This window comes from Pongo abelii, chromosome 1 (genome assembly GCF_028885655.2).
Source record: "Pongo abelii isolate AG06213 chromosome 1, NHGRI_mPonAbe1-v2.0_pri, whole genome shotgun sequence".
Classification (NCBI taxonomy): Eukaryota; Metazoa; Chordata; class Mammalia; order Primates; family Hominidae; genus Pongo; species Pongo abelii.
The window spans coordinates 176,231,692-176,251,270 of NC_071985.2; the positions used below are offsets into that span (position 1 = coordinate 176,231,692).

The following is a 19,579-nucleotide window of genomic DNA, read 5'->3' on the forward strand; positions in this document are numbered from 1 at the left end:
TCTCTATTTGAGGCATGACTGGAGGGCTGTGGGATTCTGAGGCTGGCTGGTGTGATTGGCCTCCCCTAGAGATGGGTCAGACAAGGTGGATTGATCATCACTAGTTGGCCTCTTCAAATCCACTCTCCACTCTGGGAGGCTGACCAATGTGCACCTCATCTATGACCTGACTCTTCAATTCATTCACTTATTTAATCACAGCCACTTACTAAGTCCCCGCTACATTTAAGGCACAAGCCTGACCTCAGGGGCTACAGTGCTAAACAAAAGAAACCTGACTTCTGCCCTCAAGATTATTATCTCTTAGGAAGAGATAGGTCTCAAATATTCACAGGAGATGTAGGATTAAATATATGTGCTATGATCTGAACATTTGTGTCCCTTCAAAATTCATATGTTGAAATTCTAATTCCAAAGTGATGGCATGAGGAGGTGGGAAATTTGGGAAGTGACTAGGTCATGAGAATGGAGCCCTAATGAATGGGATTAGTGCCCTTAAAGAAGGGACCTAAGAGACTGCCTAGCCCCTTCTGCCATGTAAGGACACAGCTGTAAGACAGTCCTGTAAAAACTAAGAAGTGGGCCCTCACCAGACACTGAATCTGCCTTGATCTTGGACTTCCCAGCCTCCAGAACCGTAAGAAATAAATTTCTGTCATTGATAAGCCACCTAGTTTATGGCTTTTTGTTATAGCAGTCCAAATAGACTAAGATAATATAATCACTAGTTGTGAAAATTGCAATGTAGGAAAAGAAGTGTTCCATGAGAAAATAATCAGGAGAAACATCACATTTGTGGTAAGAACTTAAGGGAACTAGAGAAATTAATTGAATTAATAAATGAGTTCAAATGAAGGCAAATTGAAATAACTCAAGTCAATTTTTAGTATTTTTCTCATTATTTCAGAGTGTCTGCTTACCCTACCAATTAATAATGTTTCTATGAATGAACAAATTGTTATCAAAGAACTAAGAGAATTTTCATCCTACTTTGTTTTATTGGGCATTGATTGTTTCAGGTGTCTGCTTGTTTTGTCTCTAACATCCTGTAAGTTCTCCCTGGTCATGGATTGAGTTTTCTCAGTTTTCTATTTTACTTTATTTTTTTGATGATTCAAAGTGCTGTGAGTAGGACAGAGCTTCTAGTTAACAGTCAACATCCAGTTGCTGAATAAAATGATTGAGTTTTGTAAGTAATAGAATAGTTGGCTGTAGATAGCAAAACCTAGTCTTAGGCCTGGAAGCTGGCAGAACAAAGAAAAAAGTGTGCTGATTTGCATCTTCTCTTAGTTGAAAGAAGTCTTTATCCAATAGTCAGTGCAGGGGTCGACATCCACAGCATCTGGTCCAGCGTGTGTCCAGAGGCCCTCAGCAAGCCTGCATCTGTACTTTCCGCCCTGGACACGAGGCCCCTCCATTCTGAGGTGCTGGATTGTCACACTCTCTTCTCCTTTCCTGGATGCCTGCTCTGCACACAGACCAGGAGCTCCAGCAACTCCAGCTCCCATCTGCTTTGGCTCCTGCAGAGGAAATTTCCCAGGGAAGAGAAGGTTAGCATATGGCTAAGAAGGAAGGGCCTGTCTGGTGACAAACAGGGAGGGGTGGCTGGGCCCCTTGGGAGAGGGACTGGGCTCCCCTCCTTTGGTCAACTGCAGCTTGTTGGAGGTACGTACGGATAAGGTACATAGGGTCTTTGCTCCTTTGTTAGTCCAGATGTAGCAAGGGCAGTTTCACTGCGGAGACCATGGCAGTCAGGCTTTTAATTGCCCCTGGGGGTTCTGTCCAGGGAGCTGCAGAGCTGCTACTGAGGAGGGAAGGCCATCCTGTTGCCTGAGAGTGGTCTGCAATCCCCCTTGGGGAAATGCCTTCAGGTAGCCAACCAAGACCTCTGTGCTCACTGCCTTGCACTAAATTTGAAACTCTGGATGGAGTGAGAAGAGGCCACTGGGAGCCCATCTCATTAAATTGGAGTCCACAGTTCCATGGAAGATGGATAGCAGAGGGAGGCAGGAGGTGTGCTCCCTTGGAAGAATGACACAGAGTCACTGGAGGGTGTGAAGAGAGGGGAGCACCGCCCCACTGGGGAGTCAGAGAAAAGGTTTGGCCAGACACCTCCCTGGAGAGGATTGCTAAGCTTTTGTATGAGGATCTGCAAATCAAACCCCCTCAGATTCTGGCAATGGAGCCACAGAGGGTGACAGGCTCTCTGCACAGAGCATCTGAACACATGCACTGACCATGGACTATCTGGAAATCTAGCTCAGAGAATTACCTAGCCTGGGGCTCTGCCTGAGTTTTGGATGCTATCATATGAGAAAGATGGACTAATCCAATGGTTTTTTTTTTCCATCTTTATTTTTTTTCATCACAATTTCATTTTTCCTAAATGAAATCTTACATGGACCCCCAACCTCTAAGTCAGATGAAAGTGGAGATGCTCTATTTGAAGCTGGATGTCTGTCAGGCTCGCCCTCCTCTGCTGGGGCAGCTCTGAGACCCCAAGACTCCTCAGATCACAGTGTGACTATCATTGGATTGGATTATCTCCAAGTTCCTTCCAGCTCTGTAATTATACTCCCTGATGGGGCAGCCACAGCAAGGCTCTCTGTCTCTTTCTCCTACCTCTGTGCCTCAGTCTCCATAGGCAAAGGTTTACTGGGAAAATTCCCAGGGACTGTAATGGGCCTCCATGGCATTTGACTGCCCTGCCTCAGACTTCCTTGCCAGCCCAGTCTCCATCAGGCTGAAAGTTCAGTATGACAGCCCCAAGGGCACTTGATGTCCACACCTTGCTTGGAACTAGGTTGATGGAGCGCCATGAGCTGCCTGCAATGAACTAAGTGCACTGCCTGCAACTGAATGCAGGAAGAATGGGACCTCAGGAGCAGCCCTCTGTCTCCTCCCTCCCTGCAGATCATTATGTAATGCCCACACCTTCTCTGATGCCCACCATGTGTGCAGGTATCTCAGCCCGCCTGCCACTGAGCCTGGCACTGGACCATGGAGAGGCATGTCTGGGTAGCCCACACTCCCCCTTCTTCCTGTCTCTATGCTGTGTGGACAGGGATCCTAGCAAGTCACTGGTTCTGAGGGCCCTTGGAGTGCTATAATTAAATTACTCTGGCAAGGCTCACATCTGTTCCTTTAAGCCAGGCCAAGTTGATAACCATGAACTGGTACATACCCCACTTTCCACTCCCCAAAATGATACTTACTGAAGTTGTCTCAGACCCTCTACTCTCATTCCCCAAATTTCCTCACTCTTAGGATGTGACTCAGTAGGGTGTAATGGTTAAGAGATTGGGTCCCGGGTCCAAATCCTGTCTCTTTCATTCCCCAGCTAGGTGACCTTGAGCAAATTATCCAACCGTCCTTCTTGCCTTGTTTTCCTCATCTGTAAATTGGGACTCATAATAGCATTTATGTCATAAGGTTCTTGGGAAAATAAATGAGTTCATATACATGCAGCTCTAATGGCTGTTACTAATAAGGCTTAGTTATTTTTTCTGTTCATTGATCTTTGGTCCCCTTGGGAATGCTGCCTGGCCAATGGGAAAATGGTGGCTACAACCCAGTCCACACCCTGCTTGGGAAGTCAGGAAAGCCCTGGGCCCTTGAGCTCGGCTGTATCAATCCAGAGTAGTTTTCTTTTTCTCTCCCAATTCACCCACCTACCAGGCAGTGCCTTTTTCCCAATTCACACAAAGAAGCTGGAATCTGCAGTTCCATGGAAGATGGAACTGGCCCTGGGAGTTGGTCTCCTTGGTTTGTATTCTCTGCCTGCTCCTTCATAAGGTCTTTGGCTTTCACTCACCCTCTTGGCTTACCTCTTTCAGCACACCTCCCACAGTACACAGGCAGCTCACTGGGACCCAGGTTCTATCCCCTTTTGCCAGCAAAGGAGGAATTTGAACAAGTAACAACCCAGAACAATCCTCTACCAATGAAACATCCCACATGAAGCTGTCTCTTCTTTTGCTTATTAAAATAGAGCCTACCACAAGTGTTAACTAGTTTAATCCTCAACACAACCTTTAAGGAAGGTTCCAATATAATCTCATTTTATCGGGTATGCCCAGATGGAAATTGGCAGCTTAGAAATTAAAGACCTGGACTGAATGCAGTGGCTCATGCCTGTAATCCCAGGACCTTGGGAGGCTGAGGCGGGCAGATCACTTGAGACTAGGAGTTCGAGACCAGCCTGACCAACATGGCGAAAACCCATCTCTAGTAAAAATACAAAAATTAGCCAGGCATGGTGGCTCATGCCTGTAGTCCCAGCTACTCAGGGTGGGGGTGGGGCGGGCTGAGGTGGGAGAATTGCTTGAACCCAGGGGGAGGAGGTTGCAGTGAGCAGAGATCACGCCATTGCACTCCAGCCTGGGTGACAGAGTAAGACTCCATCTCAATAGAAAAACAAAAACAGAAACAAAAAACTAAAGATCGGTTTGATACCTGAGCTATGCTATCCTGCCTCCTACTTAGAACTACTCTCCCAATGAGGAAATAATAACAACATCATCTGATTTTAAAACCAGGTCTACTCCATGAAGATCCCCTTGAATCCTAAAGAAATTGGTATTTGTAGCTTGAAGCTTAAAATATTTAAATTCAATTTTGCATTTAAAGATTTTAAGCTTCAAACTACCAACTGCTCACCATGTTGCTATCCCTTGTTTAGGTCAGAGACTCAGAGATTCTGGGGGTAGGAAGGACCTTGAGGCTGTCTTGCCCAACCATCCCTTGGAAGAATGAATCTCTTCCATTACAACTCCCTGAAAAGTGGTCATCTATCCCCCTCCCTCACTCTTGCAGCAGTACATGCAGAAGAAAGTCCTCCCTCATTAAGCCCTAATCCCTTTGCTATAGCTTCTCTCCTTTAGTCCTACAACCTAATCTCAGTGGCCATAGAATACAAGTTCCATGTCCTCCCATATGGCGGTTTATGTGGGACTTGTCGTTTCTGAGTCTTTCTTCTTCATGTCAAAAATTCCCAATCTTTCCAGATCTTCTTAATACATAGGTTTGAGCCTTCCCACTTCCCTGGGTTGCCTGCTTTGCTTTGCCAGTATCTGGTGAAGTGTGGCACCAAGAACAAAGATCTTGGTATGCCAGAGAAGAATTTTATCCTGGGCTCTTGACTTTTGTTAACTCATCTTTCACTCTGGGGTCATCTGTATCAGGCTCTCACTGGGTGAACTGGGACTAATGGTTGGCCTGTTTCTTTCACATGGCCATTGGGCCACATGGCTTCAGCCCCCTCCACCCTGTGCTTCAACCGTTTGTTTTCTGGAGTCAATTGTAATACCTTGGATTTCCCATCCAGACTTCTTTGTTTTTCCCTTTGTGTTTTCTTCATTGCAATAGTCAATTTAGGTTAATGTATACATTGATTACGTAGTCCATACGTTTTGCCATCATTTTATGTACCATATAAACAGTTTCATATGCCTGAAAAATTCGGAGCTTAGGAATTGGAACATGCATACTCTTGGGGCTAAAAGGGAACATAGATGAGAAAGCTTAGCCCCAGAAAGACGTGAATAATTAGTGTCTCACAGTGACTTGGTAAAGTATCTGGGATTCACATCCAAGTCCCCAGACTTCATTTTTAAGTGATGGACTTTTAATGCTTGTTTGATAACTTTCTTCCCTGGTACCAGTTTGTTCATGTTGCAGTTATCTGCATTTAAACCTTCCTTGCCCAAACCTTGTTTTTAGTCATAACTCCTTACACTATAATGACAACTACCTATCTCTTTTAGTGAGTTGATTTGTGTTTCCCCAAAAGATATGTTCAAGGCAAACCCTTGTTACCTGTGAACATGACCTAATTTGGAAATAGGATCTTTGCAGATGAAATCACAATAAAATGAGGTCATGCTGGATTGGGGGGGGCTCTAACCCAATGACTGGTGGTTCTTATAAGAAGAGAAACAGAGTTATAGAGGGAAGAATGCCACACGAAGACAGAGGCAGAGACTGGAGTGATGCATCTATAAGCGAAGAAATGCCAAGGACTGCTGACAATCACCAAAAGATAGGAGAGAGGCATGGACCACATACTCCCTCAGTCTCTGGCGGGAACCAACCTAGCCAACACATCTGACTTTGGACTTCTAGCTTCCAGAAGTCTGAAACAATACACTTCTGTTGTTATAAGCCACCTAATTTGTGATGATTTGTTATGGTAGCCCTAGGAAACTGGTTTATTCCTCCAGAAATGAATCCTGTTGTCCATGTACATCTTGGCGAAAAACAGTTCTCATCTGAGAAAAGGTCTTGATGGCAAGGACAAAACACAAGAACCACTAAATGTGATGGATGAGTAATAGAACTCTCAAAGGTGGCTCCTGGGTAGTGGCTAGGAGAGCTCCAAAATGAGGGGCTGGGAACCCCAAAAGTCCTTTTTGCACTGGCCCCTTTGAGCTGGACCAGGCTGGAACTGGGTGGGGATGCACGGACCTTACCTTCTGTCTGTGTTTGCTCACAGGCAGGGCCCAGGTGACCCAGGCGGCACTGGCACCTGCAGCTGGTGCCCTCGAGGATGGGCACCCCATTGTTGAAGCAGGGCCCACAACGGCAGGCATTGAATTCCATCAGATACTGGTCCAAGGCACGGCGCAGGTTCTGGCGCTTGGCCTCCAGAGGTCCCAGGCTTGTGTGCCGCAGCACCTCGTGGATAGGCTGCATCTGTGGGCACAGAAAGAACACAGGGCCCCTCCCTGGGCTCTATCTACCTTCCCAGAGCCCAAGATCCGGCCACCAAGCTTCTGGAAGGCCTGATACATGCCAGGCACAGACACAGACACCCAATTTATCCCACCACCTTGGATCCTCACAGCCACTCTGTGACATAGGTATTAAACTCCTCAGCTCCTAGCAGAAGAAAGGGAGGCTCAGTGTTTAAGTGACTGGCTCAGAATCACATAATTATTAAGAAATAATAATGAAGATCAGGTTTAGAGAGGGGCAGTTAAAAGTCCCAGGCCACACAGCTAGGACATGAGACACATTTACTTAGCTTTTACCATATGATAGGCCTTTCCCCTATATCATCTCCCTTAATCCTCACAATAATCCTGGAGCAATGTGTGCATTCCTCACAAGAATCACCTACTTAACTCTGAAACCTGTGCACTCCCAATCCCAAGTGAGCTTAGAAGTTATTTGTGCCAATTCATCTGCCCCCTCCACCACATTTAGGAAGCAGGAAAAGTGTGTGTTTTGATTGTCAGCCTTCAATGCAGGAATTAATAAAATCCTTGACAGGTAGTGTTGTTGTCATTGCTGATCAATTTCCCTAATGGTGTAACTGTGGCAGCTACATGTGGCTGGGTGGGGGTTATTTACAACTGATGCAACCCATTCCAGGCATGACCGTAATTCAGGGTTTCTCAACTTCGGCACTATTGCGTATCAAGTTGGATAATTATTTATTGGCAGGAGTGGGCTGTCCTGTGCATTGTAGGCTGTTTAGCAGAGTCTCTGGCCTCTACCCACTACATGCCAGCAGCCCCCTTCCAGTTGTAAAAACCAAAACTGTCTCCTGACATTGCCAAATATTCCTTGGGGGAAACAATTGCCTCTACTGAGAAGTAGTAGATGAAGCACAAGGAGCATTAAATCTGGAGCCAGAAAACCTGGCTTCAAACCCCAGCTACCCTGCTTCCAACTGTGTGATCTTTGGCACATGACACACGGAGCCTCCTTCCTCATCTGTAAAGGGAGAACAGTCATCACACCCTCCAGGATTATTGTGAGGATTAAGGGAGATGATATAGGGGAAAGGAAAGGCCTGTCACATGGTAAAAGCTAAGTAAATGTGACTCACTTTCTAGCTATGTGGCCTAACTGCCCCAAGTCTGATCTTCATTATCTAGAAAATAGGAATAATACTTAATTCCCAGATATCTTATGAGGATCTAAAGAAATACTGAATGTGAGATACTACTGTACAAGGGAAGAATGACAAAAAATAAAGCACCATTTTTGTTAGTTGCATGTGATAATAGTGAAAAAAAACCCATGTTTTTCAAATTGCATGCACATATGATTATCTTCAGCATGCTTATAATGTTATACATTTTAATACATTCATAAAAGGAAGGCACTTCTCCAGATCTCTCATTTTAAGGAAAGGAAACTGAGGCCCCCAAAGGTGAAGTGATTTGCCAAGGTCACAGAGCAAGTCAGCAGTAGGACTGAGCCAGAGCAAGTCAGCAGTAGGACTGAGCCACATTACGGTAGTCGCACTTCCCTGGAAACAGAAGTCAACTGAGGGCTCTGGCAATAGCTTTGACTGAGTTCCTGGAAATGTGTACAGAAAGACCTGTGGCAAACAGACTTTGGCCTGTGGTCAGGGGTTGCGGTTGAGGTCAGCAGGCAGGTAATATCAGGACTGGTAGGGTCCCCAGCCAAGGGGAGAAAACCACTTACTGGAAGTTCAGGGAATTCAGTGCCATTGTTAGGAAGTCAGCGTAGAATAGGCTGCCCTGTTGGCCTGCTCAAAGATGACTCTTAGTTCCAGGGAAAGCCAGGACCATTGAGCAATTTCTCTTTGACTTTCCAGTGGGGCTCTGCACCCAGTTCCCCACCTCAGATCTCTCCCTCCCAGGAACCACAGGAAGAGAGGAAGCACTCCATAGGGTAGACTGGTGGAGTTAAAGGAGGAGAGAGAGGTGGAGAAAAGGGATCTTACGACATTAGAGATTGGAAAGGTATTGGCAATGATCTTGTTCCCGTTTTGCAGATGAGAAAAAAGACTCAGAGGTCAAATGATACAATATAGCAACACAAGATAATGCATAACAATATATCACACAACACAACATAGCAAAATAACATAACACAAACGTAACATAACAGGACTCCTACATTCACAAACTCTAAGTACTTGTTATAAATAAGCACTGCTGAACTCTGGGGGATATGCAAGTGAATAACATGCTGTTTCCACTCTGAACATCAGACTCCAAATAACCCCTACCTGGTCCCCTTGTCTGTAATCTCTCTCTTCTTCAAATCACCCTTTATTTCCCAGTGAGCATTCTCTTTTTAAAACACAGTGCTAGCTGTGTTACTTCCCTTCTATAAAGCCTGCCCGTGGCTTAATGCATTGAGTCTGAACTTCTCAGGGGGCAATATGAGTTGTGAAGAGACTGAGGATGTTAGTGTCAGTCAAACATGACTCGAGTTGGACTCTATCATTTGCCAATTTTGAGATATTGTGCTGAACCTGTTTCTTCAACTGACATTTACTAAGTAACTTCCAATCTCCTGAGTCTTGTGAAATATCTCTATGTGATAGAGCAGGAAACTGAGGCTCAGTGAGAGAAATAACTTGTCAAAGGTCACACATTGAAAAAGCGGCTGAGCTATGACCTAAATCATGTCTTTCTCCTCCCTCTCACCCAACCTTGCTAAAGCCTGGGCTCTTTTTCCCAAAAGACTGTAGTGGTCTTCTCCAAATGATGACCCTGAGTCTTCCCAGGGAAGTTTTTCTCAAGGCAAACACCAAGTTCACCTCTTGCCTGTGAAAGTTTATATATTACTCCTGATATCAATTTTACAGTTTTTGCTCAAATCACTAATAGCTTGATGACATCAATTTTCAAACCCTATGTGAATTACAGTTGCGTGAAAATGGTCTCTTACTTATTGAAGAAGAAACGAAATCAAGATTAATCCATCTGACTGCTTTTTTCACAGAGACCAGGGTGTTAGAATAGACTTCTAGGTTTAACTGTAGGCATATGTTTTAAGAGGAGGACTATATCCATATCTGGGATTTTAAATATATGTAGAAAAATAGGCAAGGGTGGGGAGAAAAGGGATGAGAAAATGATGATCTTTTGCTTCAAAGTCTGAAACGCAGTCTCTTATTTTGAATGGACTACACCATGTACTGACAGAAATACTTTGGCAACTGCTAGAACAATTACTTCTTTTGTGGTTAAAACAGAGTTTTCCACACTTTGCGAGGTTAAGCATTTAAGGCAGGGTTTCTCAACTTTGGCATTATTGACACTTGAGGCCAGATATTTCTTTGCTCTGGGGTCTGTTCTGTGCATGGAAGGATGATTAACAGTATCCCAGGTGACACAGTGTCACCACCACTGTGGGTGGTGACAAAAATATCAAAAACATCTCTAGACATTGCTATATTTCCTTTGTGGAGGAAAACTGCCCCTAGTAGCTGAGAGCCACTGCTTTAACGGAGGTGCTAGGATACAGAGAAATGACAACTGGATACGAAGTCCAAAGGTCTGAAATCCAAGCATTGCCACCTCTGAGCTCTAAGAACTCAAATATTTTCACGTGATTTTTCAGAGCCTGTTTCCTAATCTTTTTAATGGGAGGGAATAGTATCTATGACAGAGGTTCCTCTAATGGAGAGATGAGATAACTTTGGAGCATGGTAGCAAATTGCAGCCTGGGTCCAAGTCCAACCCACAGCTTATTTTTGTATGGCCTTCGAGCTAGGAATGACTTTTATATTTTTAAAGAGATTTGATGAAGAAGAGAAAGAAGAAGAACTAATACTACTACTTTGTGTATTATAGATTGTATGTGTCCCACAAAGCCTAAAATATTTACTATCTGACCTTTTACAAAAAAGTTTGCCACCCCCTAATTTAGCCCATGTGATTTTTGAAGTCTTTTATGCATAAATAAAAATCATGATTTGCCTAATGTGACCTAATGCTGAGGAACTTCTGGGATGAGCAGTGTAAAACTGGGCACTGACCAGATCGTCAGTTTCAGATCCCAGCTGTCCCGTAGCCTGGGTCTGAAGTCATGCACTCCCTGGAGTCAGGCACAAGGAAGGCCACTAGTTCAGTGTGGCGTTACATTTAATCTTGTTCTTTGATGGGCTCATAATAAGAAATATGAAATGATCTGGTCTGCTTCACTTTCATTCCTCATGGACGTAGAGTTTCTTCAACTGCGAAAAGACTTACCTCAAAATCGATAACAACAGGATTATACTTTAATGACCTCCCCCAGGAACGGTATGTAATGGTGCTCCTGTTGTGTGCCAAGCCACCGCTCCAGCCAGAATGGCCACCTCGCACCCGAGAAATGATGTCTTCCACAGCCATGGCCTTCCTGGCCCTTTCTGCCATCAAGAGGATAAACTGCATTAACTCATTTCCCAAAAAGCCCAAGGACTGGTTGACAAACCCCACTAATGAGATTTGGAAGAAAGCTTACATGTTTTCCTTAGATGTTTACCATTCTTCTACTCTTCTTGGTTAGCTAGCAGGACAAGGCAGAAGGGAAGGACCAAGACTCAGAAATAGACCCATCCTCTGGAGTGGAGAAATACTGAGAGGACAGCCCAGCCCACATGGAGGATAAGGAGGACAGGAAATGGGTGGTCATTCATTTATTCGTTCATTCACTCATTCATTCATATGTCAAATATTTACTCAGTGCCTGCTGTATGCCAAATAGGTTCAATCAAATATTATAGGTGCTATAGGTACAACAGATGTTACTATAGGACTCAATGGGGGCACAGCGAAAGAAACTAGTCAGCTATACAGTAGGAGGTGTGGGAGGCAGTCAGGAAGAAAGGTGAATTGTCTACAAAGGTAAGTGAATATTTGCCAGGTAAATGAAGAGAGGATAGAAAGAGAGAGGAAACAATCTGACTTAAGGCCCTGAGGTACAGGTAACCTAATGCAATAGGAATAGCTTGAACCTGTTTAATATCTATTCTACCCACTGCATTATAAACTTCTTCATCATCCCTGTATCCTCTGTGTCTCCCCCTTGGGGAAAAAAAAACTCAATGCCTGTTTGATGAATGGATGAGTAAATGAATACATGGACACCCCAACTGACTTGTTCAGGAAATGCCATAAAATATTCCTGTACAATCTCTCTCTAATAATTATTCTTTGAGCTTGGACTTGGTACCATATTCTCTCTCAACAGCCTTATTTCCTCCCTCTGAACTGTAATATGATGGGTCTTCATTCAAACAGCCCATTTTCCAGATTCCTTTCATTCTAGTTCTTACTTGGATCTTTGTCTAACCCTTGAAATCTAGGAGGGTGCCCCGTATAAAGGTAAATATTTCTAAGGTGATTTTAAGCCCATGGTAGATTCAAAATAGAGCTACCGCAGGTCATTGCTTTGGGGTATTTAGCATCTATGCAGTCTGATCATTGACTAAAATGAAATCAACTGGGAAAAAAAAATAGCTTCCATGTCCCAGTGTGTGTCCAAAGGAAAGCCTGGCCTCCTTTTTGGAAAGATCTATTGCTAAACACTTGCCAGTTTTGCCATCTCCAAATTTTTTACAATGGTCTCCTGATAAACCTCCACCAACATTTATTCTGCCTTCATATTGAATGCCCAAGGAGCCTCCAAAACATGTCATGATATCTCTGCTGGTAATACCTGCAACAGGGAGACAGAGAAACACAAAATGCTGAGTTATTAAAAGACACTTGACATGGTACAACTATGTCACAGTAGTAAAAGCTAGCTTCAGCTTTGGAATCCAAAAGCCCTGGGTTGAAAGCCTGGTTCTTTAATCCAGTTTCAGTTTTCTCTTCTGCATGGTTCCAACCAAAATAGTTCTCGAAATGAGAAGAGATATGTGTTGCACATGCTAGTTGGTAAAAAATTCTAGCACTCTTTCCTTTGACCATTCTTTATTGAGCCACCTTGAGGCAATAATTCTATCTCATCCATCTGCATTTGCCCCCATGCCTACCTCAGTGCCCGGCCCATGATGGGCACCATTACTCTGAACTTTTGCACATATTTGTCCCTACTATAAATGCCCCTCCTCCTCCCTTTCCATCATCTTTCCAAAGGCTACTCAAGCTTCCATTTAAATGTCATTTACTCCATGAACCATTTTTGGATCTGAATAATTCCTTTTTTTTTCAGAGCTACCAATGTTCTCTGTGCCTGAATGATCATCTTCATCACAATTCTTTTTGTCCAGGTCCTCTTTGCACCCCAGAGAGGCCAAAGTCTTGCTAGAAGATGGGTGGATCACCATGGAAAGTTTACCTGCCCTTCAGACTCCGTAAAGACTGTCAGGCCCACATTAGCCATCTCTGTATTTGTCTACATCTGAGGATCCACTTAGGAACCTGCATTTTGCAGATGAGGAAAATAATTCTCAAAGCAGTAAAGCCACATTGCTATGTAAATAAACAGAGCTGGGTTTCCAACCCTAGGTATGCCTGGCAAGATAAAACTAGATAAATAGACTGGAGGAATATTGCCCATGCTACAGAGTTCAACCTTTTCGGTAGCTAAAGGAGTCTTCTGGAAGTTGTAAACGGGAGTTTGTATTTTGAGACATCATTCCTTTAAACTACAACTATACAAAATAATTATTTCCAGTCATACTGTTATTCTATCAACCATAAAGGAAAAATAATTTACACCTGTCATTCAGTTGAGCTAAAGATTAGATTCACTATTTTCAAGGGAGTATTGAGCATCAGAGTTTATTTGCCTGTGTCCCCATTAAACAGCAAACTCTATGAGGTCAAGGACTTGCATCTAATTCACAATTGTCTTGTTAGCATAGCAATGTGGTGTGTGCTGTGTTCAGTAAGTACTTTCAGAATAAATGATTGATGAATGAAAAAAATGAGTAAATAAATGAATGCCCCGAGTCTTTTGGTAAGGGTTTCTGATGGAAGGAAACTTAGAAGTCATAAGTCCTAAATTCAAATTCCAGTCACTAACACCCTGTATGATCCTAGGAAAGACCCATGATCCCACTGGGCCTCCATTTTCCATTTATGGAAAGAAGAGGTTGTCATCTCCAAGACCCCTTTCAGCTGCAGCCCTCTGTGCCTCTTTGGATATCAGTTTCTGAGTCACTCCTGAGCTGAAAGTGCTTGGGGAAAGTGATGTTCTGAGCACCGGCATTCAGCACTGAGCAAAGGGCTTCTGCCATTTCCATTCAAACACTTTTAATTTTTAATGCATTACTAATTGGGGGAAGATTTAGCATATTTAATTGTTTTGATTAAAAAATGCTTCAACAGTGATAAACAAAAGTGGATGAAAAGAATTCACGGGCAGAAGCCAGAGTGATTATTTAGGTGGATGGTGGAGTGCTGCTGAATTAAAGCGACAGGACAGGCTGATTAATGGGGGCTGGAGGATGCCTGTGGTGTGATTACGCTCATGAAAGTTCTGGCAACAGCCTGCCACGTGATGCTGGGAGAAGAGAATTCCAGTCTGACTTGAGAAGCATGACTTGACTGCAGAGATTTGCCATCTAAGACCCCAAAGTGGGTCCCAGCCAGCAAGGGGAGTCTGTGACTTACAAAGAATCATAGAACCTGAGAGCCTAAGCACTCTTAGACACTTAGCTCATACTTTTCATTTATAGCTGAGATGCCTGAGGTTCATGAAGGTTAATTATATTGCCTAAGGCCATACAGTTAAAAAATGGTGAAGCTGAGATTCACGCTCAAGTCTGTCATGTTTAGAAGCCTGTGGTGTTTTACTAATCTCAGTTATTGCTTCAGACAAAAGAATTCTGCCATCTGAGAGGAAAATGTAGTAAGCACCTACTGTGTACCATCCTCAGCATATCGCATATTGGGCAATGTAGACACCTCGAGGATATAACTAATGTGAATATGATGCAAATCTGCAAAGGTAAGATCCTGCCCTTGAGAAGTTAGCAGGCTAGGGGCCATATCTTAAATGAAGACCAATCTGTATCCCGAGAGTTTTTTGTTTCAATATACCAGGGCTAGAAAGGAGTCTTTCATCAGAGGCTGTAAGAGATGCCAAAATCAGAGCTGTCTACATTGAGCCTGTGGGAAAATGACACTAACAAGTTGGGGTCGGGGCAGAGGAAGTCAAACCTGGTGCCAAAATCCAGGAGTTGAAACTGGCATTGGAAGCCAGGATGCAGAACCAGAGAGATAAACAGAAAGAGTTGGGGGTGGGGGTCTGGGGTGAAAGGAACAGACAAAGGTCTGGAGCCATTATAGAGAACTTGCCCAGATAGGTGTGTAGTGTGGATAGACTGACTATATTCATGAAACTAGGCAATCCTCTGCCATTGCTCCACCTCCTCCCATCAGGCTGCACTCCTTAGGCTTAACTTTGGACCAGGTCAAACCGCAGTTTGTTTGGGGCTTTTGAACTCAGCGAGCTCTGGAGTTGATCAATCCCAACCCAGGCTATACATTGAGATCATCTGGAGTGCTTTTGAAAAATATAGGTAACTAGGCCCAACCTCTATGAATTCTAATTGTATATTTCTATGAAATCAGGAATCTGTTTTTCAGACAAGTATCCCAGATGATTCCTCTTCATTGGATCTTGGATCAGATGTTGAGTATGGTGGTCCTACAGAGTATCTCTGGTGGCTTGCCACAGGACTCTGGCATCCTGTCTCAGTTGATACCTTTGTCAATACCTTGGATATGGACTTAGTAGCCAGTTCCATCATATCTACTCAGAATAAGAACTAGAAGAAGCCAAGGATAAGTCAGTTAAAGAAACAGGATCCAAAAAGGCCTCAAAAGGCTGGGTGGATACACTGACCGAGTGTATTAGTCCATTCTCATGCTGCTAATAAAGACATACCCAGGACTGGGTGATTTTATAAAAGAAAGAAGTTTAATTGACTCACAGTGCAGCATGGCTGGGGAAGCCTCAGGAAACTCACAATCATGGAAGAAGGGGAAGCAAACACATCCTTCTTCACATGGCACCAAGAAGAAGTGTCAAGCAAAGGGGGAAACCCCCTTATAAAACCATCAGAACTCATGAGAACCCACCCATTATCATGAGAACAACATGAGGGTAACCACCCCCATGATTAAATTACCTCCCACCAGGTTCCTCCCATGACACATGGGGATTTTGGGAACTGCAATTCAAGATGAGATTTGGGTGGGGACACAGCCAAACCATATCACCAAGCATAGCAAAATGAGACTGAATTGGGAAAACTTTAACATCTTACCCTACAGACAAAATACCAAATGAATAAGCACAATGAGAAATAGACACAGCTTAGCAGGAGAACAAAAGAAAAGGCCTTAGAGTTTTAGATTACTCCCCGCTCAGTAGGGTAATGAAACCAGGGTACAAATTATAATTAGTAAAATGAAGCAGGAAGTAATCTCACTCTCCTCTCCATAGATTAGGGAAACTCAGAGCTGTGTGCAAAAACACCTTAAAAAATGAAATAAGAAAATACGATTTTCTTCAATGAACATTATCCAGCCTTTAAAAATAAGAAAATCCTGCCATATGTGACAATGCGATTGAACCTTGAGGATATACTGCTATGTGAAATAAGCCAGTCACAAAAGGATAAAGACTGCATGATTCCACTTATATTAGATATATGAATAGTCAGATATATAGAATCAAAGGGTATCATGGTGGTTGCCAGGGGCGGGGGGCAAGAGGAAAGGTAGAATTACTAATCAATGACCATAAAGTCTCAATTATACAAGATAAGGTCTGAGAGCAACATGTCCCTATAGTTAACAACACTGTATTGTACTGTTAAAATTGGCTACGAGGGTAGATTTCATGTTAAGTATTTTTACCATAATAAAATTTAAAAATAGGGAATGATCAGAGAAGAACAAGCATGAGGGTGAAGATGTTCAAAGCCACATCCTTTTGAAAATATTAGAGGCGACTAAGGATGTTTACTTGAAGAAAGGAAAAAAGATTTATCTTTAAGAGAGACCAGTAGAACTGGATTAAACCCTCCAGAGAGTTGTCTTGAGGAAGGAGAATTAGGTTTATTTGTGTGGTTGCAAGGGCAAGAACTAGGACCCAAAGACCAAAAGCTACAGGAAGGCAAGTTTAGGCTTAGCATAAGATCGATCATTATCACAGTCAGAAGTCAAGCACAGATGAGGTGTTTCAGCAGGCAGTGAGCTCTCACCATTGCAGGAGACCAAGCTGAGGCTGGCTGTTTGCCTGTGAGGGTACAGGAGGGTTTGAAGGGTAGAAAAGACCAGTCATCTTTTAAGGTGACCTCTAATGCCATGATCCTGAGACTTTAAGAACACAGCGGAATGCTTTAAGAACATTTGAGACAACTTTGATAAGTACCTAATAACGTTTTACTGTGTTAGAGCTAGCTGAGAAATAAAGATGACTCAGGAGAGTGCTTGACCTCTACGAGCTGAGAGTCAAGTGTGGGGAAATGGACAAGGAAACAGATAATTATTGTAGTGTGTGAGGAGGACTCTGACACAGGGCAGTAGGGTCAGGGAAGGCATCTGTGGGGGTCAGAAGAAGGAGCCAGAGACAAGTAGAACAAGTAGGGATTAGCCAAAGGTAGGAGTATAATGGGAGATGAGGGAGACCCTGCAGAGGACTTGTTTCCTCAGCAGCAAGATTCTACTCAGAAAAGCCAATGTGACTTAAACTCCAGAGTGGAAAAGAGAGAGATGCAAATCAGTTGAGGTCCCTAAGGAAGTACAGAGGTAGTGGGATGCTGGATTGTTTCTCAGTCTATCCTGGTCTCGAGGTGAGCTGTTTCTGTGTCTACTCGACAGGCTAGGAGCCCAAAGGATATGAGTCTGGACACCATGTCTTCTATTTGTTTCCCACATGGTCTTGGCCGTGGCGCAGGTGGGAGAGCGGCCCTCGCACCTCCATGGAGCTGCTGCACGTCTGTGGTTCTCAGGCAGAACCAGGCAGCTTGATTTCCAAGGTGCCAGAACACCGCAAGTCTGTCATTCCTCAGATTAAAAGCATTAGGTGGAAAACAGCAGGAGTAGTTCATTATTTATCTCTTTGCAAAAAACAAATACCATTCATGTTGCTGTAATTTATCTGCTACATTGCTTTGCTATATTGGTTGCCCCCAAAGACAGCCTCAGAATGGGAAAGAGAATCTAATAGTCTATTTTCTATCATCACATTGGAAAAGATGATTGGAGTGTGTGGCTGGGCTAGTTGGGAGGTGTTAGCTAACTCACCTGTCCCCTTTGTGTTTCTGTTTATCCATTAAAATTCACACTTCTTCCAAAACATCTGAGAATAAAATGAGTACCTCGGTGCCTTTGCAGGTGCTAGAAAGTCCCTTTATCTCTTTCATTGAGCTTCTCCCACTCAGCTCCAGACAGCCTTTTCTTAATCCCCAAGGGCCCTATGTCTATGCCCCCAGTGTATTCCTGTGCTTCTCTCCAGCATGGTATTTAGCTCACTCTAGTAATTGTCAATTTCTTGGTCTGTTCTTCCTATAAGATTACAAGCTTCTAAGTCATCTCTTGGGTTTGCAAATCTCTGCACAGAGCCTGGCATGTGCCAAGCCCCCCAGGAGGGCTTGGGGATTGGCTGACTTTAGCCTATATAGACAATGCCTCTAAAACATTCTAGGAGTCACAGGTCTTTCTTTAATTGAAGATGCAAATCACAGTTTTGTAATATCTCATGCTAGATTAATATCTCATGCTATATTTTATAAAGCACTTTCAGCTGCATTACCTCACTGGAGACTCTGAACAATATTCTGGGACAAGGAGGATTTACCCATCTTACAGGCTCAGTAAGATTGGAAAAAGCAGGAAATGTGGTGAGTAAGAGTGTAACCTCTGGGGTCAGAGTCCTACCATTCACCTTCTCTGGTAGTGACTTGAGTAACTCATTTAATGGCTTTCTGCCTCATACTCCCAATCTTTAAAACGGGAATGATAGTTTTTTCTATAAGTGAATTCCTAAAAAGTGTCTGACACAATTAAGTCTTCAATAAATACTAGCTTTTATTGTTAGGTAACTTGCCAAAGTCACCCAAGACTAACAGGCCCAAGAATCAGGTCTTGAAGCAAGATATGCCATACTCAAACACAATGGATGCTCCATTTCATCATGCTACTGTTATTCTGCAGAGGAACATTCATCATGCATGGTGAGTAGCCAATGGTAGTCCTTCCAACTCCTCATTCCCTGACTACCTCATTCTACAAAGAAGCTCAGAGAAAGGAAGCTAGGCAGAAGAAGGAGGCAGTGTTGACTGCAGTCCCATGTCTTCCTCCTACTTGATAAGGGTTCTTCAGAGGCTCTGACTCTTCCACATAATTTCAGCCATGACAAGAGACAGCTTAGCTGAAGGCCAAATTCTGAAACAGAGACTACCTGAGCTGGAATTCCACCCCTGCCCAATGACTATGTGGGCAAATTGTTTAACCTCTCTTGCCTCAGTTTTCCCATCTGTAAGATGGGGATTTTAATACTGTCTACCTCCCAGGGTTGTTGTTGAGTGTTGAATGAGTTAATCCATGCCATGTAATGTGCTCAGGACAGTGCCTGGTTCAGAGCTAGCAATCACAGTCAAGTGTTGCTATTACTACTGTTGCCAGAAATACTGCAGCCTACACTGAGGCTTTTGGCTCCTGATTTGGAATCTGAAAAGTTAGAAAAAGAGGGAGGCTGAGGTGTTTGTAAAATCAGGTTTTCTTAATGGGCATTTCTGCAGTATAAGTGGTTAGGCCAGGAGTGAGTGGGGAGGACAAGGGCACCCGGTGACTTCATAAGCACTGTTATGTGCTGGGTAGAGATATTCCATGTGTTAGCTCACTCAGTGTTCACACAT

At 43.5% G+C, this 19,579-nt stretch overlaps 1 protein-coding gene across 1 annotated transcript in view; it reads right to left on the reverse strand.

Annotated features, from left to right (window-relative positions):
- Nucleotides 1-861: 861 nt before the first annotated feature.
- C8A (complement C8 alpha chain) overlaps nt 862-19,579 on the reverse strand; it is a 63,121-nt gene continuing 44,403 nt past the window's right edge. Inside the window, exons 8-11 of the mRNA XM_002810772.5 lie at nt 12,289-12,414; nt 10,965-11,122; nt 6,471-6,693; nt 862-1,520 (exon numbers count right to left, since the gene is read on the reverse strand). Of these exons, the coding sequence (XP_002810818.2) occupies nt 1,369-1,520; nt 6,471-6,693; nt 10,965-11,122; nt 12,289-12,414 (659 nt within the window). The 3' untranslated portion in view covers nt 862-1,368. The remainder of the gene's footprint in view (nt 1,521-6,470; nt 6,694-10,964; nt 11,123-12,288; nt 12,415-19,579) is intronic.